The sequence below is a fragment of the Eptatretus burgeri genome, chromosome 6 (genome assembly GCF_056783735.1).
Source record: "Eptatretus burgeri isolate ZD-2024b chromosome 6, Ebu_testis_v1, whole genome shotgun sequence".
Taxonomy (NCBI): domain Eukaryota; kingdom Metazoa; phylum Chordata; class Myxini; order Myxiniformes; family Myxinidae; genus Eptatretus; species Eptatretus burgeri.
In genome coordinates this window covers 76000215-76027131 of record NC_140966.1, presented here as the reverse complement: position 1 = coordinate 76027131, position 26917 = coordinate 76000215, and the positions used below count along the sequence as shown (strand labels likewise).

At 48.8% G+C, this 26917-nt stretch overlaps 1 protein-coding gene across 1 annotated transcript in view; it reads right to left on the bottom strand.

Annotated features, from left to right (window-relative positions):
* Positions 1 to 15387: 15387 nt before the first annotated feature.
* Positions 15388 to 26917, bottom strand: part of LOC147025098 (uncharacterized) — a 30016-nt gene continuing 18486 nt past the window's right edge. The window contains exons 3-4 of the mRNA XM_085885718.1: positions 21841 to 21988; positions 15388 to 19191 (exon numbers count right to left, since the gene is read on the bottom strand). Of these exons, the coding sequence (XP_085741844.1) occupies positions 18998 to 19191; positions 21841 to 21988 (342 nt within the window). The 3' untranslated portion in view covers positions 15388 to 18997. The remainder of the gene's footprint in view (positions 19192 to 21840; positions 21989 to 26917) is intronic.

Below are 26917 nucleotides of genomic sequence, written 5' to 3'. Positions count from 1 at the left end.
GGAATGTCAAGGAGACCTTTTTACATAGACCAACTGAGAAGTGGGTCCTGATCGAAGTCTTACCATCTAAACCCCTAAACATATCCCGTAATATCCGTGTACGTCCGTTGGGGTGTACGAATATATTATTATTTAACGCACCTCTGTGTGAAGGTAGCAGCCAACAACAGGAACACACACACACACACAAACACACAAACACACACAAACACGCACGCACAACACACAAAACACACACATACACATACACACACAAACACACATGCAACACATACACGTCTCAATTTGCTGCATGAACTCCTATAGATGAACCCATCGAGGTTGATTTGTGAGATCCTGTCTTGATTAAAAAAGACACGAGATGCGACAACAACAAAGGGAGAAACTTGGCCACTCGGTAGAGCGCAAACCTCCACCACGTAATGCCTGATCCACGAGAGAACATATCGGGCCCAATACATTTTTGAAATATCATGCAATTCAGTACCATCTCTCAATGGTGAAGAATCACATTAAAATTTAAATAATTCTCCTTTCCAGATCCGGATGTTCACCAAAATCGAATCAATTCGTCGTGGTCACACACTCAACCTGTCCACCAAGTTTCATCCGAATTTGTCTAACTTTTTGAGATATCGTGCTATATATCGTTTTTGGCCTCATATCTCAAATAGTGTATGTTGTGATGTAGAAATTCATACAATGCTCAACTTTTCATATAGAATCTGGAAACTTGTGTTTTTTCACTTCCAAAGATCACATAGGACTACAAGTCAGCTGTTTCCAATCTTTACAAACATTGCTAATGACAAAAATCCAAGATGGTGGCCAGCGAGTGACGAAAATCGATAAAAATTTTGATGACAAATTTCGTTTCGTATTTTCAGACAGTGTATGCAGTAGAAGATCTATAATAGACATCATAATCATAATCCCTAACACTCATCAATATGACCACTCTGATATCTTTGCCTGATCCTGCAGGTTTAGACTATACATAACTTTACATAAAATAACAAAAATTATCTTTTATGTGTTTTTTCTCTATTTGCAGATAAGTCGTGGCACAGAGCGAAGAACTCCCGGAGAAAAGGGCGCGCACACAAATAAACTATAAACTATGCATAAAGTGTCAGAGCTCCAAACAAGAGCAATTGAAAGAACCACCACAATCTGAGGAACATTCAACGTACCACAAATTCTTGACAGCGGTTCGTTTGAGAGCGAGTTTTGGGAACAGCGAGTTCATTACACTCAGTTAAAAAAATCGGGGACTTGATAGCAGGTGATGAAAGTGACAAGCATGTTGTGTGGCACAGAACATGCTACGCGGAAAGCACCAATAAAGAACATAGTGTTACAGATTTCCGCCCGCCGGCGTGCGAGCGACCGCGTTTAACTAATAGCGGCCGCTTCGCCCACCGAACGTGCAATCCAGTCACGGCTTTCCGGGTCAACGCCGAAAACCAGCCACGGGTGTGTTTTCAACCACACCACAACCTGGTCCGTACTCTACCCGCGCGCCACAGGGTCTGATCGCCGAATAGTCGATTTACCTAATTAATCGCGCGGGCAGACTACCGAGAGATTGTACCTCAACGGGGCCTGCTTAGAAACGAGCCACTTAAGCAGCTTGCTCCGTTTTGTGAAAACCGAGCGGGGTATTATCACGAGGCCCCGTTGGACCCGATTCTATTATCGGTTATGTAACAACCAACTATTTATTCCGAACTCAATACGGCAGCTCAATGAAGGAAAGGACGCAACGAACAGGTTTACATTCACACAAGGACATTTAATTGCACACATATATGGTCAAAGAAGCAATGCAGAGATATACAAGCATGCAATGAATGGGGGTAGGGACAAGACGCGAACAAGACAAAGACTACAACTGTATATTTATTATGTACAGTCACTTGCACTTAACATCAGTTCTACTTAGGGACATGGCGCCACAATGTTCATGCAAAGAAACAAGGAAAAACCCCATCAAAGACAAGGGGGTAGAATGGACCTCTTGGGGTCTTTATGAGCACCGAGCTGTGTAGACCGCAAAGGCTCCGAGAGGCCGGGCTGGTTATCTTCACCTTTGTGGTGCCTCGCTGGGGGACCCGCGATGTCCCATCCACACGGCGGCTGGCGTGACCGCGGCTCAGCCCAGGCCTCGTTGGGCGGCCTGGTGATTCGGGCCCAGCCGGCAACGCCTCAGAAGAACAAACGGGTCTTTGCTCTCTTAGAGTTGATGCTCTCTTTAAGAGCCCATCCGTCCCTCAGCGTCGCTCGGACTGTCCCGAAGCCCGATCACCTCGGACCGTTCGGTGCTGACTGGCGACCTCTCTCCGGCTCTCCCCACGTCCCGCACATGAACGCGCAGTTCTGCGCGGCACGGCAGGCTTGGCTGCGCTCCCAGCTCCTCCGCTCTCTTCAGATCTCCCACCGACTGCAGACTCCAGGCTCCAGACTCCAGCTCCCAACGCCAAACCCAGACCGACTCCACTGTCTGCTTGGCGTCTCTGCGCGCCGTTATATGGGGTCCGTGAGGTGAGGTTTGATCTCCGATCTCCAATCTCTGATCTCTGACCCCCGCTGTCTCTGCCCCTTTCGGCATTCTGATCCGATCGCTTCATGAAGCGTGCACAAAGCGGATGTGCGTGAAATCACCCACGCGGACCTCGTTGAAATCACCAACCCTCGCTCCTACGAGGGATCCCCCACATCTGTCGGCAGCGATGCTGTTCGTGGGGAACTCGCCGTGGCTGGTGCAAAGATGGCGGCGTTTGCGAAGATGAAGGTGAGGCGATGCTGTTCGATTGTGTTAAGGTGGTGAGGAGATGTTGGCAGTTGCTGGCAAAGGTTGTGAGGTGGTGATGGCGGTTGTGGGTGAAGTGGTGAGGTGATGTTGGTGGTTGTGGGTGAAGGTGGTTGTTGTGAGGGCGGTTGTGGAGACGGTGGTTGTTGTGAAGGCGGTTGTGGAGAAGGTGGCTGTGTGGAGAAGGTGGTTAGTGGTTGGCATGGTGGAGAAGGTGGTTGTGGTTGGGGTTGTGGAGAAGGTGGTTGGTGGTTGGCATAGTGGAGAAGGTGGTTGGTCCAAAATAAAGATAGCAAAAGAAAAACACAACCTCAAAGATCACAGCCCGGGTACACGAATAAATCCCTCGAGACCTAGGTGGGGAAATCTATCTGAAGACAGACTTAGATATAACTGATCTTGGGGATACCTTTATGGTGTTCTGTGAATTTCCACAACCGTAACACTACCCCCTCCCCTTTTTACAGACTCGTCCCGAGTCGTCGAATTTTCGTGTTCCATCACGTGTAAGTTCTCCCCTAGTACGATTTACCTTCGGATCCCTGAGTGCGCCATTTGGTGTATACTTGTCCCAAAAGTAAATAACCTACGGGCTGAGTAACTAACGAAACAAACCCACTCATGCAGACGACTTAACTAAATTGCCAGTGCTATGACACACATGCAGGGGGAGCAACTCATGTACAATTTACCCTTAACTTAACCTGAACCTTATAAATTTACACTAAACCATGGCCCAGAACTGATGGACTCTGTGGGAAAGAAGCAGGGAGCCAGGCTGCCCGAATGCAGTCTCTGGCTCATGAAACACATGCAGGTGACAGGGAATGTGGCCGGCTGCCCAATGCGGTCTTAGGCCTCCCCTTAGAATGAGCCCAGTGAACACAAAACGGTGCACAGGCTGCACCAATGCAGTCCCCGTGTGCGGCTGCCTGCAAGGCAGTCCCTGCAGAACACTGAATGGGCACTGACGCAAGCAAACAAAATGATGCACGGGCTGCTCAATGCAGTCCCGTGGTGCGGCTGCCTACAGGCAGTCCCTGCATTTCGCGCGATGATCCTGGCGCACATGGTAATGGACGGAATGGGGTGATGCAAACAAGGGCTAGCAGGCATGAGGTCAAGGCAAAGGCAGGCAGACAAGGCATGGCAAGGCAAGGCCGGCACAGGCTGTTGTAGCAAAAACAGGCCGGCGGGTGGAGCTGGCCGGCACAGGCCTTGTAGCAAAAACAGGCCGGCAGGTGAAGCTGGCCAGCACAGGCCGTGTAGCAAAAACAGGTCGGCAGGTGAAGCTGGCTGGCCTCTTGTCTCATTCTGGAGGATCGTGAAGGGAGTGCGGTGGTGCTGACCACTCTGAAGGCGGGCTCGGACCTACCCTACCGTCTCCCTCCCAACCTATAGCCTTTGCCTGTCTCTGTCCATACCCACTCCCTTAATTTGCAAAAAAATCCACCCAATTTAGCCCCATCTTTTTTTTTCTTCCCCCCCCAGCTATAAATTGTCTCTTTAACCCCCTTTATCGTCTCTGTCCGGCTAACCTACCATGTCACCTAGACTATTCCCAACCCCTACGTTCCCTTTGGAGGGGAATAGGGGAGAGCTAGCGTCCTGTGTCGAGACCCAATCCAAGCCTCAGAATGGCCTCCTCAGATCTCAGCGATCGACTTACCTAAAGTGGGTCCAGCGGCCCACAACGAGAGCGAAGGGATGGATGGTGTGGAGGGGTACACTTCTCTATCTACCTCAACATTATTAACCTTAAACTACCCCGGGGCTTTCAACAACCGCCTCTCACTTAATCTATTGGTTCTACCAACCGAGATTCCTGTCGCCTGTGTTGGTGTCCTCACAATTTTGGGCCATGCCCTCGAATTTTCCATTCGTGCCCTTGCACGGTCTCATGGCTGGGACGCGTGGCTCCCTTGGCAGGAACTACCCTCTGCCGATTCCCAAACTATGGCACCCCCGGGCCCTGCAACCGTCTCCGAGCCTACCAGCTCCCTAAAACTGGGGAGTGCCCTCCCTGGCTACTCCCCCTCGATGCTCACATGGCAGGCTGGCGCCACGGGCCCCTTCTCCGGGTGCCCGTGCCCAATGCACTGCCCACGTGGCCAATGGCACCCTGGGCCCTGCATCACGCGGGCCCACCCATGCCCACTACGCTATCCCGGCCCCCCTTGGGCCCTTGGCCTACCGCGGCCGACTAGCCCTGTGCCCGGGTACCCACTAAGCGATACTCACCATTCGCAGTCACGCTCCCAGCCCATCAACAGGGCTCCTGCTCCCCTCCAAACGGGTTTCGAGCCTACATTCTCACCAAGAGCAAAACGACCTCCATTTTTGTCAATTTGACGAACCCACTAACTCACTTTACACTGACACCGGGGTCCCTTGGGTGGGAATCACTCCTCCCCCCAATCACTCATCGCACTATGCATACCACATTCGCTCCATACACTCAGGCCCGCTGGCCCTCACTCACTCAACATGTTTCAATCCATCGCTCACATCGGTGAACACTGCCTTTCTGCTGACTGCATCCCCTAACTACCTCGTGCTCCCTCGTCATCCCTTAAACTCAAAGCACATCTTTTTAACACTACGTAGCAAAGCTATGTCCCCACTACACATTTCCAGTCTGTCCATGTCTCCAAATATCGTTTTTCCCATTCTAAATCTGTCCTAAAATCCCTCTAACTAATCCATTCCACGGGCTCCATGAGGACTTATCCCTACCCCATGAAGCCGGTCGAACTATTACTAACCCATCCCCCTAACTAGTGGTATCCTGTGCCCGAGCAAGAGGGTCTTCCACCCCTTGCCTGGGAATCTTGTTTACTTGAAGTGGCGAGGCTTGCTTTTCATTCTTTTTTTTTCTTTCTTTTTAATGCACACAACACCAGGGCGGAAACTCGCAACCTGCGCACCTTTCCCCTTGACGTCATGGCAACTGTTCACACTTCGCGCACCTCGTCCCTCCTGGACGGTAACATCCGGCAGGGATTCCCCTCCTGCCGGATTCCAACCATGCAGCCACGATGTCACCCTGCGCATCACAAGCAAGCCTCACGTTTCGAGGGGTTCCCCACTCGAGCACATGTGCTCTGCCCGTCCATAACCTGCGCCGTGCGCTCTGCGAACAGAACGCACTGCACAGGCCACATGGAGCTTGACACACTCGCTCGCCTGGAGAACCCGTCCGGTCCAAATTCATATCCAGCCTACCTTCTGCCCGTCTGAGGTGTCGGCTACATCCACCATGGGCGTTTCCGGACCGGATCTCACCTGCGCAGGCGCGCACGCAGCAGCCTCGTGCAAAGCACAGCCCAGACCGCGCGCTCGCTGCTGTGCAAACCCGGCACAGTCCCCAAAACAGCTACGGCCGCGACTCGGCCTTTGGCCCTCGTCTGGTGCCGTCTTCATCGCCATTCAACCCACACACTCCTGCGTGTCACGACGCTTACACACCATGTCATGACACTTCCACTCGGAGACGTGGCTGCGCCTTCCCGCATACCAACCGTCATCTCTCTCTCATACCGTTCTCTCACACACACGGTTTTTCTCACACGGGGTGTTTCATCCACACACGGTGTTTCTTTCACAAAGACCTTTTCCGTCACACACGCGGTTTTCCTTACACATGGCCTTTCTCTCGGGCACTCCTTTTCACCCACACACACCATATTACTCACGCTCGGTGTTTCCTTCACACACGCGGTCTCTTTCACAAACAGCCTTTCACCCACGCTATGCGTGCGTTGCAGCATGCATTTTGCCACACTCGTATACACACACACACACACCGAAACAACCACGCTGGGAATTCACGCTACCACAAGGGGTCCCGGGGCCTTCATACCCCCCAAGCTTCGCGTGCACCCGTTCGTAGCACTCGCCCCTCCTAACTCGCTTGGCACCACCGGACTCACCTGGTCGCGATCCGCTTCACGGGGGCATATCCCCTCCCCTCGTTCCTGAAGGAGGCTATCCGGCTGCTTGCACCGAGTCACAGGACATTCCTCGAGCTCCCCCTCATTGTCTCTCGCTACCTCTGTGTGTTTGTGTTCGTCTTTAGTTTCTTTTACTTCACCCTCTGTCTCCCGTGTCTCTGTTATTTCTTTTAATTCTTGCGTCTCCCTTTGTGTCTCTGCCAACTCAGTCACCTCATTCATTACCTCAGTCTCTTCCCTTGTTATCCGTGTCTCCGTCACCTCCTTTAACTCTTCCGTCATCGCCTCGTGTCCGAGTTTATACACTTCTCGTCCAATCGCTATTATTTTTCTGTCACTTCTTCCTCACCCGTTGTCACCGCAGTTCGAACAGCCGCCACACTCCCCCTCGACTCAGTAATCTCCTCAGGTAGAGTCCTGGTCCCATTTGCAAAATCTTGGAGCATTTGTAAATCATCTACCATTGTTCGCAGACTCCAATTCTTGCGCTTCGCCGCTTGTTCCATTCCTGCCATCATTGCCATGAACCGCTTCATGCTCGATAACTCGAACAGGACCGATCCGTCACGATCGGACGTGGTTTCGCTGGGGACAGGGAGGGGCGCTTGTTGTTGAGGGTGTTCGCACGCTGCTGCCCCCACGTCCATTACGGATTGTGGGTTTGGTTGTGGGGGATAGTCAACCTGTAAAGCGGTGTCCTGCACGGTTATTTCGTCCTGAGCCATGGATTCTATGATTTCTAAATCCATTCCCAATCCACCCTGCGCCTGTTCGCCTTGAACCGCCACCTCGCGTATCGGAATTTTTTTTTTTTAAAGCTCGCAAATTAGGGGAACACGGAGGGTTGCTTCGCATACCCTTGGTCCAGTTCCGTTAATTTGGTTCGGAGGCGGGATGGATTTTAATCCCACTCCTGACACCAGTGTTACAGAATTCCGCCCGCCGGCGTGCGAGCGACTGCGTTTAACCAATAGCGGCCGCTTCGCCCACCGAATGTGCAATCCAGTCACGGCTATCCGGGTGAACACCGAAAACCAGCCATGGGTGTGTTTTTAACCACACCACAATCTTGTCCGTACTCTACCCGCGCTGCAGGGTCCGATCGCCGAATAGTCGATTTACCTAATTAATCGCGCGGGCAGACTACAGAGAGATTGTACCTCAACGGGGCCTGCTTGGAAACGAGCCGCTTAAGCAGCTCGCTCAGTTTTGGGATAAGCGAGCGGGGTATTATCACGAGGCCCCGTTGTACCAGATTCTATTATCGGTTATTTCACAACCAACTATTTATTCCGAACTCAATACTGCAGCTCAATGAGGGAAAGGATGCAACGAACAGGTTTACATTCACACAAGGACATTTATTTGCACACATATATGGTCAAAGAAGCAATGCAGAGATATACAAGCATGCAATGAATGGGGGTAGGGACAAGACGCGAGCAAGACAAAGACAACAACCGTATATTTATTAAGTACAGTCACTTGCACTTAACATCAGTTCTACTTCGGGACATGGCGCCACAATGTTCATGCAAAGAAACAAGGAAAAACCCCAAAGACAAGGGGTAGACTGGACCTCTTGGGGTCTTTATGAGCACAGAGGTGTGTAGACCGCAAAGGCTCTGAGAGGCCGGGCTGGTTACCTTCACCTTCGTGGTGCCTCGCTGGGGCGAGCCGCGACGTCCCGTCCACACAGCGGCTGGCGTGACCGCGGCTCGGCCCAGGCCTCGTCGGGCGGCCTGGTGATTCGGGCCCAGCCTGCAACGCCTCAGAGGAGCGAACGGGTCTTTGCTCTCTTAGAGTGGATGCTCTCTTTAAGAGCCCGTCCGTCCCTCAGCGTCGCTCGGACTGTCCCGAAGCCCGATCACCTCGGACCGTTCGGTGCTGGCTGGCGACCTCTCTCCGGCTCTCCCCACGTCCCGAACATGAACGCGCAGTTCTGCGCGGCACAGCAGGCTTCGCTGCACTCCCAGCTCCCCTCTCCTCCGCTCTATTCAGCTCCCCCACCGACTGCAGACTTCAGGCTCCAGACTCCAGACTCCAGCTCCCAATGCCAAACCCAGACCGACTCTACTGTCTGCTTGGCGTCTCTGCGTGCCGTTATATGGGGTCCGTGAGGCGAGGTTTGATCTCCGATCTCTGACCCCCCGCTGGCTTCGCCCCTTTCGGCATTCTGATCTGATCGCTTCGTGAAACGTGCACAAAGCGGACGTGCATGAAATCACCCATGTGGACCTGGTTGAAATCACCAACCCTCGCTCCTACGAGGGATCCCCCGCGTCTGTCGGCAGCGATGCTGTTCCTGGGGAACTCGCCGTGGCTGGCGCAAAGATGGCGGCGTTTGCGGAGATGAAGGTGAGGCGACGCTGTTCGTTTGTGGTAAGGTGGTGAGGAGATGTTGTCGGTTGTGGGTGAAGTGGTGAGGCGATGTTGGCGGTTGTGGGTGAAAGTGGTTGTTGTGAGGGCGGTTGTGGAGACGGTGGTTGTTGTGAAGGCGATTGTGGAGAAGGTGGCTGTAGTTGGCGTTGTGGGGAAGGTGGTTGGCGTTGTGGAGAAGGTGGTTGGTCCAAAATAAAGATAGCAAAAGAAAAACACTACCTAAAAGATCACAGCCCGGGTACACGAAGAATCCCTATAGACCTCGGTGGGGAAATCCATCTGAACACAGACTGATCGATATAACTGATCTTGGGGATACCTTTATGGTGTTCTGTGAATTTCCACAACCATAACAATATAAAACGTGATGAAAAGCGATATAAATGAGCCTGTGCAAAATCCGATGTTAGTCTTCTTCAACGAACCATAGGGAGACCAGCTACCTCATCGCACCATGGAAACCTGAAGAACTGTCAGTATCAGGAAGGCACACTTGTTCAAAATCCATGAACTACGATAAAAGTAAGTGCTTTTTCTGCCAAGGAAAAGTTCAAGATGTTTTGCACGAATGCCGGTCAGGAAATATTGGAACTCTGATATATGATACAGTGCAACACTCCAACAACACAGAGTGGAAAGTGAACGATGCTAATGTCATATCTGACAATGATGCACTGTCACAGGACATTGTGTATCACAAGCAGTGTATAACTGAACAGTGGCAACTTCTGAAGCGTGAGCTTGAGTGTGCTGGAGACAGTCGACCCTCCTCAAATACCCCTTCCGGTGGCAATACCGATGATAGTGAAATAAACCAATGTCACCCGCAGAGTGACCCGTATCTTGCCAAAAGGTGACCACGTGTGATTTCTTTAAGGTCACACTGAGGTGAACAGAGATGCTATCCACCAGGGGCGACTCCTTGAGGAATATCTGCCCACGAGAGATTCCGATGAGAATCATTCTACACATTAACCATGAAAAATATGTTTGCCTTATAATGTCACCAAATGATGTCATAATGTCTCAAGCTTGACATATCTAGAAAGCACTCATCGAGGTGTTCAATTTGAGGTACGACATGATATGGTTCCTAAAACTTGAAAATTTGACCTTGGGGTCAAATATGTTTGACCTCAGACACTAACCATGAAGGTCAAGGCCAATTGCCACCAAAAACTAATCAGCTGAGCGCCAGACCATATACTACATTCCCATAAAGTTTGGAGACGCTTATATTAAAATTACTCAAAAAATAAGGGTTTCGTCAACTCCCCTGATTTGCGACAAAGTGACCTTGACCTTTGACCTTGACCTTCAACATTTTATGCGCTGAAAGGGACCTCTATAGGCCTCTGATATGCGAAGTTACAAAAATTTCCAATGATAACTGTGCTTTGCAGAGTGATTTATACGTGATTACAGACAAAAAAAAAAACATATGAAGGTCAAGGCCAATCGCCACCAAAAATTAATCAGCTGAGCACCTATGTATGTACCTGAGCAACAAGACTATGTATCGAAGATGAAACAACACGATATTGAATATTGGTCAAGATTTTCAAATGCCCAAACAGCACGGAGATGGTTGCAACAGAAAATCGAGAAGAATGTCAAACTCGTTCAGTTCACACTATTGCCAAATAAGCCTACGCTGATACATTCCAAAGCCAAACAAAACGCAGCAGTCGGAGAAGCAGTACACAGACCTGACCCACATGATAACATGAAGAAGATCTTCGAAGCTTCCATGGTGCTACATAAATCGATTGAGCAGGTCAAAAAGGACCCATGGGTTTTCAATGGAACGCTGGAAAACTCAGCAGAAGATGTAGTTCCACATGAACTACATAGCATGATTCTATGGATCTTGAAGGGCATGTACACAGTAAAAACTGAAGCCCGAACACATGATTTGAATCAGTCAGCAACGGTCATCTCTGAGCAAATATTGCAAGCACATAAATCAAATCGTCAAAGGTGTGGAGAAGCTACTTCCGACTCAGGATGTATCACTGAGCATATATTGCGCGCACACCTACGAGCCAACATATGGTTGCAAGACTTAGTAGCTGTACCAATTCTACTGAATCCTGTTACTCTGGGATGGCGATAACTGGAGGACGGCCACTATGTCCCAGTTGTCTCAAAAGTTCCAGCAGCACCAGAGGCTGTGGTGGAACTTGTGAAGTGCTCCTGTGTCGCCAGTAAGTGCAGTGGACGGTGCGCTTGTAAGGCACATAATCTAGCCTGTACAGAGCTCTGCAAGTGTGAAGGAGCTGAGGACACATGCAACAATGTCGCAATTGATGAGAATTCGAGCGATGACAAGGAAAATGAGGACTTGGATGACTAAATAATGATATATACTTAAGCATCTTTGTGTTTTGTATTTGCACATCCATTCAAATTGCATGGTCTCAGTACTATAGAATGTCCTTTTGTGCATATTTAGCTGTCATCTTTTGAGGGGTTCATAAATAATGCCGAACTGGGTTAAATTTAGCTGCACAGATATTTATTATTATCTCTGAATGTGCTATAATGGGTAAAATATGGCAATTTCTTAAATTTTGGATTTTGGTATGCTTGTGAATAAAAAAAATTGGAAACAGCTGTTTTTGTGTTCACTGTAAACATAGGAAGTGAAAAATTACAAGTTTCCAGATTCTATATGAAAAGTTGACCAAATTACACAATGACATACACTAATTATGCTTATATATCAAAAACTTTTCAAGATTGGTAAGTAGTCAAGTTTATAAATCAAAGCAGAAACCATATCCTTGTCAGAGATGTCTAAATATCTTTCAATCTCAACAAAGACTTGATAAACATTTAAAGTATCGTTCGATTCAAAAAGCAACAGTTGTTGAGATGCCAGGACCAGGAGAGAAAGTTGTATTTAATGAAAGAAGTAAATGTATAAAACACCCATTTGTAATATCTGCTGATTTTGAGAGCATCTTGGAAAAGACTGATATTAAAAAAAAAATCAAAAGCATATCCCTTGCGGGTTTTGTCATGACATTAAATGATCTGTAGGAAGTAAATATGATAAGTTGGAGTTGTATCGAGGACCTGATGCTGCTGATGAATTTGTTAAAAGGATTGAGGATGATTGTATCAAGCTCATTGAAATTATGTCAAGAACAAATAAACCCCTTGACTTATCTCCAACTGAAGAGATAGAATTTGAAGAAGCAAGGATTTGTCATATATATATATATATATATATATATATATATATATATATATATATATATATATATATATATATATATATATATATATATATATATATATATATATATATATATATATATATACTCAGAGGCTTTGGTAAAAACTGATAAAAGGGTTAGAGATCATTGCCATATAACGGTGAAATAGAGGAGCAGCTCATAATAATTGTAATCTTAATTATAGAATCCTGACATTCACACCTGTATTTCTTCATAATTGTCATTATGATATGCATCTCTTTATAAAATAACTAAGTAAGACTCCTGGAAAGATAATAGCAATTCCTAATACAGATCAAAATTACATCTCATTTCTAAAACAGATTTATACTTGTGAAATGGGTGTAAATACAAATATTATATTTCTTGACTCATAAATTTATAACAAGCCCTCTAAGTTCTTTGGTTTCAAACATCTCCTCTTTTCCTATACTTTCTTGTCAATTTAAGACTGAAGTCGACTGAGGTAAAGACATTTCTCTTCTTACTAAAAAGGGCACTTCCCCCTTAGGATTATATGGATTCCTTTAAAAGATTTAAAGAAACAAGACTTCCTCCAAAAAAGCGTTATTATAACAAGTTTGGAAGATGTTATATTACGGGTGAATAATATGAAGAGCGAAACAAGTTTGGAAAGAGTTTGAGAAAAAGAATAAGGGTGAATATCATATCATGACTTTTATTTAATAACTGATGTGTTATTACTAACTGATGTGTTTGTGCCAAACCTGATAGGTTCAAAGTCTAAGTATTAATAAAAAAAATGGGGTTGGGGGATTTAACGGGCTACCGCTGCATTATTTTTAATTGATGATTAAATTAAGTTATTCCTGAAAATAAAACATAAATATTTATAGTATCTCGATATGATCACTCATAAATATCTCTCTATGATCACTATATTATCTAAATTTGTTTGGGGAAGTTGTAGCAAGAGGATTGAGTAAAACTGAAAACCATGTCCTGGACAGCATTTGCTCGAGTACCTTGATAGCATTGTTTTCATGGAGACTGCCATGTTGCTTTGTGGTGCTGAGCACTCCATTCCGTTGGAGTGCTTGCTAGAGCTGTTTGATTAACCAAGCTGCTTGCTAACGGACCACACACCAGGTGTAGAGGACGTGGTGTAGATATCACAGCCCAGAGTCTTCAAAAGCCGCCACCAGCAGGCCTGACGATATCAGTTTGAGGAGCCTGAAGCCAATCCAGTCTGAGTCCAAGTCTGGGTCGGATGTCGCCGGCGGTGGCCGTTGTGGCTGGGCCACCCAGAAGCAGGCAGGAGGCATTATGGTGGAGGTGCCCGATAGCCGGTGGGGACTGTTGTGCCCCTCCCCCCAGTCCCCGGTAGGGGGCGTTGCAGCGGGCCACGCTGGTTAGACAGTTGTGGCAAAGTCCCCTGGTCACTGGCGGAGGCTGTTGCAGTGCCCCATCTCTCCCCAGCAGGGGCCATTGAAGACCCCCGACCTGGTCACCAGTGGGGGACATTTGGGGGCTTCTGGTCACTGGTGGGGTTCATTCCACAAGCCCCTGATCTTTAAACTTAGCGCAGCATATATAAGGATTTCCTTGTTGAGATATTTACGCTTTCAAGACAGACCTGATCACATGAGATGCCTTGACAAAGCCACAAACACTCTCTACATCTTGTAGGTCCTGCTTCCATGACATGGGAAAAATAATTGGGTGGAATATGGACTAAAGTCATTGAGAAATGACAAAGTTTGAAGCACCTGCTTTTGATGTGATGTGACTGCAAAATCTGGTCTTGGAAAATATACATATGGCATGGCCAGCTGAGGTCGTAGGGGCCAGTCAGGCAGGACCATGTGGGGTGATCGGAGCCAGCTGAGCAGGACCAGTTGGGATCCTCAAAGCCAGTCAAGCTGGGCCAGCTAGCATCTTTGGAGACAGTAAAGCAGGGCCAGCTAGAATCCTTGGAGCCTGTTAAGCTTGGCCAGCTAGGGTCCTCAGAGCCAGTCAAGCAGAACCAGGTGGGGTCATTGAAGCCAGTAAAGCAGGGCGAGTTGGGGTCATGCGAACATCACAGCCAGTAAAACTCATCCAGCTTGGGTCATCAAAGGCAAGCAGAGTTTGCTGGGGTTGTCAGAACCAGTAAAGAAGGGCCAATTGCGGTCATCAAAGCCAGTCAAGCAAGGCCAATTGTGCATGGTTTGGGAGGCAAGGTTCCATGCATTATAAAAGGTCTATAGTAAGTTACAAGATTATAAAACGGAAGCTCCTGGAGTGAGAGGCAGCTGTGAGAAAAGGATAAAAGACTGTAGGTGCAGTGGGCAGTTGCAGTTGAACTGACAGAGCAGTGGAAATTTAAGTGGTAATGGCAGTGTTACACAAGAGAGACTGACTGAGAATGAAAGCCTATTTGTCACGAAGTATGAGCCAGGTGCACTCCTGCACAAGTCTACTGCTTCTAGCCATTTCACCACCATGCCAGCCTGGTGTGATGCCACCTCATTGGCCTGTCAAAATGGGCAGAAACAGCATTTCCCCCACACTTTATTTTCTGATGCCTCAGCCTCAGGGTTCTCATTTGCAAACTCTACCAATTTGCAAACAGGGAATGAATTGGAATGTGGAGCAATGGCACAAGCAGCACCACATAGTGCAACAGTGAAAGGCACAAGAGCTGAAAGACAGTTAATGTTTGTGTTGCTGTCTGTGAAAAGAAATTTAAATTTAAAAATACAGGTTTAAAAATATTTGTCAAATCAAATACAACTACAACAAGAAAAAGAGCAATCTGAGATTGCAGACCCTCACCAGGACTTGTTCTGTGTGGTGTATTTCGTGTGGAATTTTTGGACTGGTGTGTCACATAATAGGCATAACTAGAAATGCCACTTTATAACTGCTGGAAGTGATGACCGTTTTGATGCAACCCCATTTTGAGTGTACACCTGACCCTGACCCATGACGTTTTTCATTATTATTCAATTGAATGTAGAATGGGATTAAAATAAATTCAAGACAAATCAAATGGAAGACCAAATAGGTGCAGTCCTGTATTGGAGTCAGAAGGAACTCAAACAAGCAAAAATCAAAGATGAAGTCATCAGGAGGAACCTGGATTGGATTCGCATTTCAGCTGCTACTCCTCTCCCATCAAACCAATCCAGGCTCAGCCAAGTGAGCCTTATTCAAATAAAAAATAAAAAAGAACCCACATCAAAAAAATTAAATATTTCTGGCTGCCAGACCATGTGTCCAATCAAGTTTAAATTCATAACATATATTCTCCATCACTATTGCAGCATAAATATGAAGTTTCATGTCAATTGATTAAATCGTTCCAGAGAAAACATTATTTAATATTTTATTCAATCAAATATGGCTGCCACACCACGTGACGTATGACATCATAATTATCATTAAAACATTCCACATGAGTAAAAAGGAATAACAAGGAAATCCAGAGGTGGAGGCCATTCATGCCTGTGCGAACACCACACCAACCCATCCACACAAGATCCAAGGAAGAAAATGGGAAAAAATTTAATTAATGAAATAATTTTGTTTATTTTTTGGAGTTTTTTTGTTGTTGTTTTTGCAATTTGTAGTTAAATATATATTCATTTATTTTCCTTTTCTTCCCCTCAGGGGAGGGGCATGGGTTTCGTTAAAACACACGACATCAACCACACAACCCTTCTTGACAAGACCCCCAACGGCACTCCGTACACATGCACACAATCACCCATCAATGCTCAAACTACCAAAAAGTCTTATCAACATCCCCATGCCCCTCTATCTCCATAACATCCAGGTATCTATCTAATTGTAATTAAAACTTATCTAATTTTTCTGCTGCCACTACCTTTCGTGGGAGGTCATTCCATGCATTAACTACTCTCTGAGTGAAAGTCCCCTACCTTACAACCGTCTTAACTCTCCTCTTCTTTACTCTCAAGCTATGGCCCTGGTTCTATCACTGTGTACTCTGTTGAATAAGTCATCTGCACTTATTTTATCTATACCGTTCATGATCTTAAACATCTCTGTCATATCGCCCCGCAACTGCCTCCTTTCTCATGTATAAAACCCTGTCTCCTTCAGCCGTTCCTCATTGCTGAGTCGAGCTTGATCCGGAATCAATCTCGCAGCCCTCTGCTGAACCCTCTTTATGGCATCTATGTCGTTCCAAAACTGTGGTGACCAAAACTACACATAATATACTAGATATGGCCCTCACTAAATTCCTGTACAATGTTACCACCACCTATTTTGATTTATAAATGATCCCCCTCCTTATACAGCCTAAAACGCGATTTGTTTTACCTGTAGCTGATGAGCACTGTGCTGCCTGCTTACCTCCTGTATCTATTACCATCCCCCATATCGTTCTCCTGTGTGACACACTCCTAAATTACTCCTTACATCCTGTAATCTCTGTTTTCATTGATCTTTCCCATCCCCAACACCTTACACTTGCTCAGGTTAAGTTCCATCTGCCAATCTTTCTCCCAATCTATGCAAGTATCAATATTTCTCTGTATATGATCACCACCCTCTCTGCTATCCACCTCACCTCCAAGCTTTGTGTCATCTGCAAATTTGGAAAGCTTACTCTTTCTAAAGAGTCTCTCACCTGAAATATAAATCCATTATCCAAATCGTTGATGTAAATAATGAATGGTAATGGTTCGAGTACTCATCGCTGAGGTACCCCGCTATTTACATCCTCCCAACAAGATATCCTCCCACTCACAGCCACTCTTTACTTCCTATCACTTAGCCAGTTTGCAATCCAATTCGCTCCCTGACCAGCCACTCCACAAGCACTCACCCTGGCTAACAACTTCCAATGTGGTACCTCATGAAATGCCTTCTTAAGGTCTAGATATACAATGTCCACTGCCTTTCCCATGTCCACCCAATTAGACACTGCTTCATAGAACTCTAAAAGATTTGTTAAACAGGAACTACCTTTGGTAAACCCATGCTGACAAGCTTTAATTAGTTTGTATTTGTTTAAATGGTTCCTCATCTGGTCCTTAATTGATGTCTCAAACACCTTCCACACAACTGAAATCAAGATAACAGGTCTATAGTTTCCCACTTCTTCTCTGTATCCTTTCTTAAATAATGGTGTTACATTTGCTACTCTCCAATCCTCTGGTACCTGCCCTGACTGCAGGGAACTACATTGAGTAGTTGCTCCAAAGGTGAAAATTTTGTCTCAATCTGACAAGCGGTTGCGGAGAAAAACACTAAAGTTCTGTGTGGACAAACAAACAGACAAACAAGAAGACAACGTTGTGCAGACCACTATACTTGCAAAATCCAAGAAACAAATTTGACCTCAAAAATAATTGGTGGTTGAATTCCTTCACATGAAATATAAATCCTCTTCAAATTTCATGTCAATCAAATGAAAATTGAAGATTTTGGAAATCTCACCTAAGTTGTTGACCTTTGCCCTATGTTGACCTTTTGGTCAATGTTGACCTCAAAAATAATTGGCTGCTTTTATTCAGTGACCAGAAATATAAATCCTCTTCAAATTTCACTTCAATTGGATGAAAATTGATGATTTTAGAAATACCACCTTCGTTGTTGACCTTGGGACTATGTTGACCTTTTGGTCCACTTTGACCTCAAAAATAATTGGCAAGTTTAATTCAGTGACGTGAAATATAAATGCTCTTCAAATTTCAATTCAATTTGATGAAAATTGAGGATTTTAGAAATACAACCTTAGTTGTTGACCTTGGGCCTATGTTGACCTTTTGGTCAATGTTGACCTCAAAAATAATTGGCTGTTTGAATTCACTGACCTGATATGCAAATTCTCTTCAAATTTCAAATCAATGGGATGAAAATTGAGGATTTTAGAAACACCACATAAGTTGTTAACCTTTGGCCTATTTTGACCTCAAAAATTATTGGCTGGTTGAATTCAGTGACCTGATACATAAATTCACTTCAAATTTCAAGTCAATCAGAGGAAAATTGAGGATTTTAGAAATCTCACCAACGTTGTTGACCTTTGACCAAAGTTGACCTTTTGATCTTTTGACCTCAAAAACAATAGGCTTCTTCCTTATGAGAAACTCCACCATGTGGTGAAGTCTTGTGAATATCAGTTTAAAATTGCGACCTGCAGGCGACAAAGAGACAAACAGACAAACAGACAAACAGAATAACGAAATTGATTGACCAAAATACTTGAAAAATCTTCGATTTTGCAAGTGACAAATGGACCCAAACGCAATACCCTCTCCTTCGGCGAGGGTAATAACAAACATTTTATGACCATTTCCCCTTTTTCAGGGGGTTGGTCAAATCATGCTATTCCTCCATTCTCATTTATCTATTGCGGCAGTTTCATGCAAATCCAAACATTCCATATCTTTATTAACATTTTCAATCCATGTCTTTTTCGGACATCTTCTCGGCTTTCTTCCTTCTTTCACAAGCTTTATTGCATTATTTACAGTTTCATCTCCTGACCTTCATTGCAAATAACCATAGCAATCAAATCTCTATTCCTCAAATATTCTTCACTCTTATTTATTTTAATCTCTTCCTGATATCTGTGCTTGGAATTCTTCAAGGTCAAATCGTGAACCTGGATTTTTGTTATTCATTTAATTAATGGCGGCAAAAATTGCCTCATATTTAATTGAGCCTTGTTGGAAGTTCTTCATGTTGACATCTGTGAAATGGGCCCTTTGCAGAGCCTCCATAAGCAACTGTGGCTGCCAATTCACTTCCTTGAAGTAGCCATTTTCCTCAAGCTTCTGCAGCTGAGACATCCTCAGTGTTGTCACCATGAATGCTCCTAAAGGTAGGTAAAAGATGAAATAATTAATTCAGGTCGAAATCCAAGGGGCATCTGGACTTCCAGTGATCTGTATTGCTTTGTTTTCTTGAATCTTAAAATACATTGCACATGCCTTTATCTTCAATCCCCAAAAAAAATTTTTTTAATCATATTGTAACACAGCACATAATTACCTCTGCGTCTGAAGGTGGACGGAGGTTATGTATTCACTCCTGTCTGTTTATTTGTCTGTCAGTCTGTGAGCAGGATATTTCAAAAAGTCGTGGACGGATTATGACGAAACTTGGTGGACAGGTTGGGCATTTGACAAGGAAGAATTGTTTCGATTTTGGTGAAGATCCTCATCTGTATCCAGATAGTATGTATATTTTTCGTTCCTGCACCATTGCGAGATGGGGCCAAAAACGATATATTGTTACGGATTTGGAAACCTTGTGCACACAAACAGCCAGAGTCCCCGTAGTTCAGTTATTTCGATAAGTATGTGTACAGTTAGAATCTATCCCCTATGTCTAATGGGAATTTCGTGTGTGCGCTGTGAGTTATTTTATAGTTAGGTTATTTAAATCTCCAGATGCCCTCCACTTGCGGCCACATTGTCTTTCAGCGCTTGCGCCCTCGCCTCATGGCCGTAGCATATGAGGCAAGGTCCTCGCGTGCTTGATTCGACTTCCTCGAATTGGTCTGCATTCCAACACCACAAGGCAAAATCGTTGTTTCTCCAGCAAGAGGGGTATAGACACGCGTAGAGGGGGTGGGGTTTTCCCTGCTCGGCCATAACCCCACCCAAAAAGGGTGGACCCATGGAGGTCCCTGTCCAATCAGGGCGATCAGCGCGTCAGCTCCACCAAAGCCCCGCCCCACTCAGAGCGGTCGATAAAGGATGATGCGACCCTCAATGTGTGCGTGTCTGGAGAGTTCTTGTGCTCGTTTGAGTTCGGAGGGTTCAGAGTTCAGAGGGTTCTTGCGTGTCCTTGGGAGTTATTGAGAGTTCTTTGAAGTTCTTTGGAGGGAGCAGTTCTTGGAAGGCAGTTTGGGTGCGCTGTCGTCATTGCTGGAGCTCTCAAGCCTGGAGTCTCCGCTGGCCTTCTACAAGGAGCGACCCTGGATCCGCTATTCAACATCCAAGCTCCCACGGACTCCACACGTGCAGTCACGGGCCAAGCCGCACAAACGCGGCCAGGTACCCCGACAGAACTCTGACCCCCAACTCGACTATCCCCTTGGCTGCGAGGGTCGAATAAAGACCAATTGGGTCCTTTTTTCTTTTGGGTGTGTCTGTATGTGGTTCCGTCCTATAAGTAAAACTGTTTAAGTGTTTATGATCATTGTAAATATTTGCTTGCATATAGTCGTGAATAAGTCTCCACTTCGTCCCTTTCTTTTATTCCTGTAAATAAAACAATTGTTTAAATGTTCCAGTTCGTTTCTGTCCTTTCTTTGATTGACCCAGCATGGTTCGGACTTGACAATTAGTAAGGCCGTTCGGGCCGGTAAGTTGTCATTTGGACCGATGGATGTTGGTAATCCCCGCTCGGTTTACACCCAGATCGGGCTCGGTAAACGGTCCGTTCCAGCCGAGGTCAGTCGAGGGTGTGGTTTTCCCCGGTAGTTGGATGACGTGGGTATTTAGGTATATTGAAATTAGGCAATTAACCCAACCCCACGCCGTCGAAATATTGGCCACCACAGTCCGCGAAGGGGCCCATGAACTCTCGGACTAATCAGAGAGTCACGACCTAAATTCAGGGTGTTCGGTGTGAGACGACTCTACTGCTCCCCCTGGTGGTCGTTTATTGCCACCGAACCCCGGCCCACAACAATATAGCATGACATTTCAAACGTTGTGGAAGGATTATGGGAAAACTTGGTGGGTGATTGGATCGGTGACAAGAATAAGCTGATTAGACTTTGGTTAAGATTCGGATCCAGATCCAGCCTTTCAGTGGGACACAAAACATAAACTGTTCAGCATGGTGGACGTATGTATTCCACTGAGTGCCGTTCTCGTTAACCTCCGCCATCGAAGATCGGAGGTTTCTGTTTTCACCCCTTTCAGTTTGTTTGTTTGTTTGTGAACAGTATTACGGAACAACTCCTCGACGGATTTTGACGAAACTTGGTGGGGGAGGGTTAGGTATGGTCCAAGGATCATGCCATTAGATTTTGGACTTTGTCCCCCCCCCCCCCAAAAAAAAATTGTTAGAAAAAAAAGTTTTTTTTGCATTTCTACATGTTTAAGTGATTTACAACCCACAATTTTTGCAACTTTTTTTTTCAACAAAATTTCGATTTCTTTTTTTTTCCGTTTCCACATGTTTTAAGTGATTTCCAATCCCCCACCCCCAAAAAAAAAGTTGGAGAAAATAACTATAATTGTCAGCACTGTTGACATCATATTCAATGAATAAGATATAAGGTTCACTTTAGTGACCCAGCAGTATTGGCGGCGGAGGTTTTGCACACTCCCGAGTGCTCCCCCTCTAGTTTCTGACTGCTTTTACTCCACAAATTATAGTTACTTCATCAGCAATCCACCAAAGATGTCAATACATTTAAGACACTTTTGGAGCAATTTTTTCTGCAAGCATCATTAAAATATCAAAACTGTAATGAATTTTGAAAGGTTTTCGTTGTTCATCTTGCCTGGTTTCATGACTCTCTTGATCTCATTGCATGCCTTGTCCAAGTCTGTCCAGAATAAGTAGCTGTTGCAGTGGAACACACGATCAATGGTTCCATCAGATAGTGGTAGGCTTTCTGCACTTCCACGTAACAGCTGCACCTGTCCTGTCTGAACATACACGTGCATTCATGTGAGGCAGTCATGATGGGATAAGGCTAAAAACTTTTTTTGTGCACATTGTCGAGGCTCATACGAGAGCTAACATACATAACGTATAACAAGGGGAGCAGGAGATAAGAGGGTGGGAGAGGGAAGCACAAAACAGTGGGGGAACAGAGACATGAGGAAATCTGCAGAAGGAAGAGGGATGGTGCAGGGTACACGGGGTAAACATGATGGTACGACAGGGATTTTCAGGAAGGAAAGCAGGGAATCTGAAGGAGGTGGGTTTGGGGTGGATTAGCAGGGATAGAAAAGATCATGGTTTTGGATGGGGAAGATAAGAGATGGTGGTGAACAGCTGTTTTGAAGACCTGGAAGGAAGAGTGGGATTGAAGAGAGTGTGAGAGTTTGATCCAAAGGTGCAGAAAAAAACGAGGAATGAAAGAGTGAAGGTGAGCAGTGATTCTTAATTTTGGTAGTTTTACCAGAAGTTGTTGCTGTTGGACCTTGAGCACCCTGCGGAAATATGGGCGGGACAGATAGCAGACAGAACAGGAGGGGGCGAGGCCAGAGTGGAGACAGTAGAAGACAGAAAGACCACCAATCTCACACAGAGAGTGAGAGACCCAAGGACTCATCCTCATCGTGGAAGATACCAATGATCTTAAATGCCTTGGTTTCCACAGTGTGAAGCCAAGAAAGGTGAGAGGTGGGAGCAACAGCCCACAGCGGAGAGCACTACTCCTACAGGCTATGGATGAAAGCTATGTATGTGGTAAGGAGCTCAGATGTGCCAAGGAAGGACTTTGCACGATGGAGGATTCCCAGTTGGTGATTGGCTTTGGAAGCCAGCTTGGAGTTGTTGCTTTACCAGGATGGATCACGAGCAGATAGTGAGGCCTCTCCTCCCCCCCCCCCTTCCTCCCTCCATGACAGTGTGAATATTCATTGTTTAGTCCAAAATCACTGGTATGAACACCTCAATTACCAATGCCTTCTGTTTTTTGTACCCATGTATGATATCTGATCGCAATGCTTTGTTTTCGATGTTCACACTCGATGGGATCGTGAGGTCGTAGGTGAGTGGTACTTTCATGTTTTCAGTGATTGCATTTGGTTCATGTTCTCACGAATTGGCTGGAATTGTTATTTCAAAGTTTTTGCAGATGTGCCAACGAATTACTTCACAAACTTGTTGTGTCGTTGTGTGTACAGCTGTTCTGAAAAGAGTTTTATTTTGGTGTGTTTGGCCATTAAGCATAACATCATTCTCTTTGCTAACCCCACCTCCACCCCTCAACTTTCTAACTATTGTTTTCCTCCTCCTGTCTCACTCTTTCTCTCTCACGCTGTATCTGTCTCAGCCGCTCCTTACACCACTCCCTCCTGCAGTGTAACGCAAAATTTGGTGAGGCGTCGCTCTCTGCCCCCCCCCTCGCTCTTTTCCCCTTCCGAGCTTCCTCTCCTCTCCCCTCACTCTGGCCGTCCTCTCCTCTCCCCTCACTCTGGCCGTCCTCTCCTCTCCCCTCACTCTGGCCGTCCTCTCCTCTCCCCTCACTCTGGCCGTCCTCTCCTCTCCCCTCACTCTGGCCGTCCTCTCCTCTCCCCTCACTCTGGCCGTCCTCTCCTCTCCCCTCACTCTGGCCGTCCTCTCCTCTCCCCTCACTCTGGCCGTCCTCTCCTCTCCCCTCACTCTGGCCGTCCTCTCCTCTCCCCTCACTCTGGCCGTCCTCTCCTCTCCCCTCACTCTGGCCGTCCTCTCCTCTCCCCTCACTCTGGCCGGCCTCTCCTCTCCCCTCACTCTGGCCGTCCTCTCCCTCTCCCCTCACTCTGGCCGTCCTCTCCTCTCCCGTCACTCTGGCCGTCCTCTCCTCTCCCCTCGCTTTGGCCGTCCTCTCCTCTCCCCTCACTCTGGCCGTCCTCTGCTCTCCCCTCACTCTGGCCGTCCTCTCCTCTCCCCTCACTCTGGCCGTCCTCTCCTCTCCCCTCACTCTGGCCGTCCTCTCCTCTCCCCTCACTCTGGCCGTCCTCTCCCTCTCCCCTCACTCTGGCCGTCCTCTCCTCTCCCCTCACTCTGGCCGTCCTCTCCTCTCCCCTCACTCTGGCCGTCCTCTCCTCTCCCCTCACTCTGGCCATCCCTCCTCTCCCCTCACTCTGGCCGTCCCCTCCTCTCCCCTCACTCTGGCCGTCCCCTCTCTCCCCTCACTCTGGCCGTCCCCTCCTCTCCCCTCACTCTGGCCGTCCCCTCCTCTCCCCTCACTCTGGCCGTCCCCTCCTCTCCCCTCACTCTGGCCGTCCCCTCCTCTCCCCTCACTCTGGCCGTCCCCTCCTCTCCCCTCACTCTGGCCGTCCCCTCCTCTCCCCTCACTCTGGCCGTCCCCTCCCTCTCCCCTCACTCTGGCCGTCCCCTCCTCTCCCCTCACTCTGGCCGTCCCCTCCTCTCCCCTCACTCTGGCCGTCCCCTCCTCTCCCCTCACTCTGGCCGGCCCCTCCTCTCCCCCTCACTCTGGCCGTCCCCTCCTCTCCCCTCACTCTGGCCGTCCCCTCCTCTCCCTCACTCTGGCCGTCCCCTCCTCTCCCCTCACTCTGGCCGTCCCCTCCTCTCCCCTCACTCTGGCCGTCCCCTCCTATCCCCTCACTCTGGCCGGCCTCTCCTCTCCCCTCACTCTGGCCGTCCTCTGCTCTCCCCTCACTCTGGCCGTCCTCTCCTCTCCCCTCACTCTGGCCGTCCTCTCCTCTCCCTCACTCTGGCCGTCCACTCCTCTGGCCGTCTTCTCCTCTCCCCTCACTCTGGCCGTCCTCTCCTCTCCCCTCACTCTGGCCGTCCTCTCCTCTCCCCTCACTCTGGCCGTCCTCTCCTCTCCCCCTCACTCTGGCCGTCCTCTCCTCTCCCCTCACTCTGGCCGTCCCCTCCTCTCCCCTCACTCTGGCCGTCCCCTCCTCTCCCCTCACTCTGGCCGTCCCCTCCTCTCCCCTCACTCTGGCCGTCCCCTCCTCTCCCCTCACTCTGGCCGTCCCCTCCTCTCCCCTCACTCTGGCCGTCCCCTCCTCTCCCCCCACTCTGGCCGTCCCCTCCTCTCCCCTCACTCTGGCCGTCCCCTCCTCTCCCCTCACTCTGGCCGTCCCCTCCTCTCCCCTCACTCTGGCCGTCCCCTCCTCTCCCCTCACTCTGGCCGGCCCCTCCTCTCCCTCACTCTGGCCGTCCCCTCCTCTCCCCTCACTCTGGCCGTCCCCTCCTCTCCCTCACTCTGGCCGTCCCTCCTCTCCCCTCACTCTGGCCGTCCTCTCCTCTCCCCTCACTCTGGCCGTCCTCTGCTCTCCCCTCACTCTGGCCGTCCTCTCCTCTCCCCTCACTCTGGCCGTCCTCTCCTCTCCCTCACTCTGGCCGTCCACTCCTCTGGCCGTCTTCTCCTCACCCCTCACTCTGGCCGTCCTCTCCTCTCCCCTCACTCTGGCCGTCCTCTCCTCTCCCCTCACTCTGGCCGTCCTCTCCTCTCCCCTCACTCTGGCCGTCCCCTCCTCTCCCCTCACTCTGGCCGTCCCCTCCTCTCCCCTCACTCTGGCCGTCCCCTCCTCTCCCCTCACTCTGGCCGTCCCCTCCTCTCCCCTCAATCTGGCCGTCCCCTCCTCTCCCCTCACTCTGGCCGTCCCCTCCTCTCCCCTCACTCTGGCCGTCCCCTCCTCTCCCCTCACTCTGGCCGTCCCCTCCTCTCCCCTCACTCTGGCCGTCCCTCCTCTCCCCTCACTCTGGCCGCCCCCTCCTCTCCCCTCACTCTGGCCGTCCCCTCCTCTCCCCTCAATCTGGCCGTCCCCTCCTCTCCCCTCACTCTGGCCGTCCCCTCCTCTCCCCTCACTCTGGCCGTCCCCTCCTCTCCCCTCACTCTGGCCGTCCCCTCCTCTCCCTCACTCTGGCCGTCCTCTCCTCTCCCCTCACTCTGGCCGTCCCCTCCTCTCCCCTCTCTCTGGCCGTCCTCTCCTCTCCCCTCACTCTGGCCGTCCTCTCCTCTCCCCTCACTCTGGCCGTCCTCTCCTCTCCCCTCACTCTGGCCGTCCTCTCCTCTCCCTCACTCTGGCCGTCCTCTCCTCTGGCCGTCTTCTCCCTCTCCCCTCACTCTGGCCGTCCTCTCCTCTCCCCTCACTCTGGCCGTCCTCTCCTCTCCCCTCACTCTGGCCGTCCTCTCCTCTCCCCTCACTCTGGCCGTCCTCTCCTCTCCCCTCACTCTGGCCGTCCTCTCCTCTCCCCTCACTCTGGCCGTCCTCTCCTCTCCCCTCACTCTGGCCGTCCTCTCCTCTCCCCTCACTCTGGCCGTCCTCTCCTCTCCCCTCACTCTGGCCGTCCTCTCCTCTCCCCCTCACTCTGGCCGTCCTCTCCTCTCCCCTCACTCTGGCCGTCCTCTCCTCTCCCCTCACTCTGGCCGTCCTCTCCTCTCCCCCCACTCTGCCCGTCCTCTCCTCTCCCCTCACTCTGGCCCTTCTCTCCTCTCCCCTCCCTCTCGCCGTCCTCTCCTCTCCCCTCACCCTGGCCGTCCTCTCCTCTCCCCTCACTCTGGCCGTCCTCTCCTCTCCCCTCACTCTGGCCGTCCTCTCCTCTCCCCTCACTCTGGCCGTCCTCTCCTCTCCCCTCACTCTGGCCGTCCTCTCCTCTCCCCTCACTCTGGCCGTCCTCTCCTCTCCCCTCACTCTGGCCGTCCTCTCCTCTCCCCTCACTCTGGCCGTCCTCTCCTCTCCCCTCACTCTGGCCGCCCTCTCCTCTCCCCTCACTCTGGCCGTCCTCTCCTCTCCCCTCACTCTGGCCGTCCTCTCCTCTCCCCTCACTCTGGCCGTCCTCTCCTCTCACCTCACTCTGGCCGTCCTCTCCTCTCCCCTCTCTCTGGCCGTCCTCTCCTCTCCCCTCACTCTGGCCGTCCTCTCCTCTCCCCTCACTTTGGCCGTCCT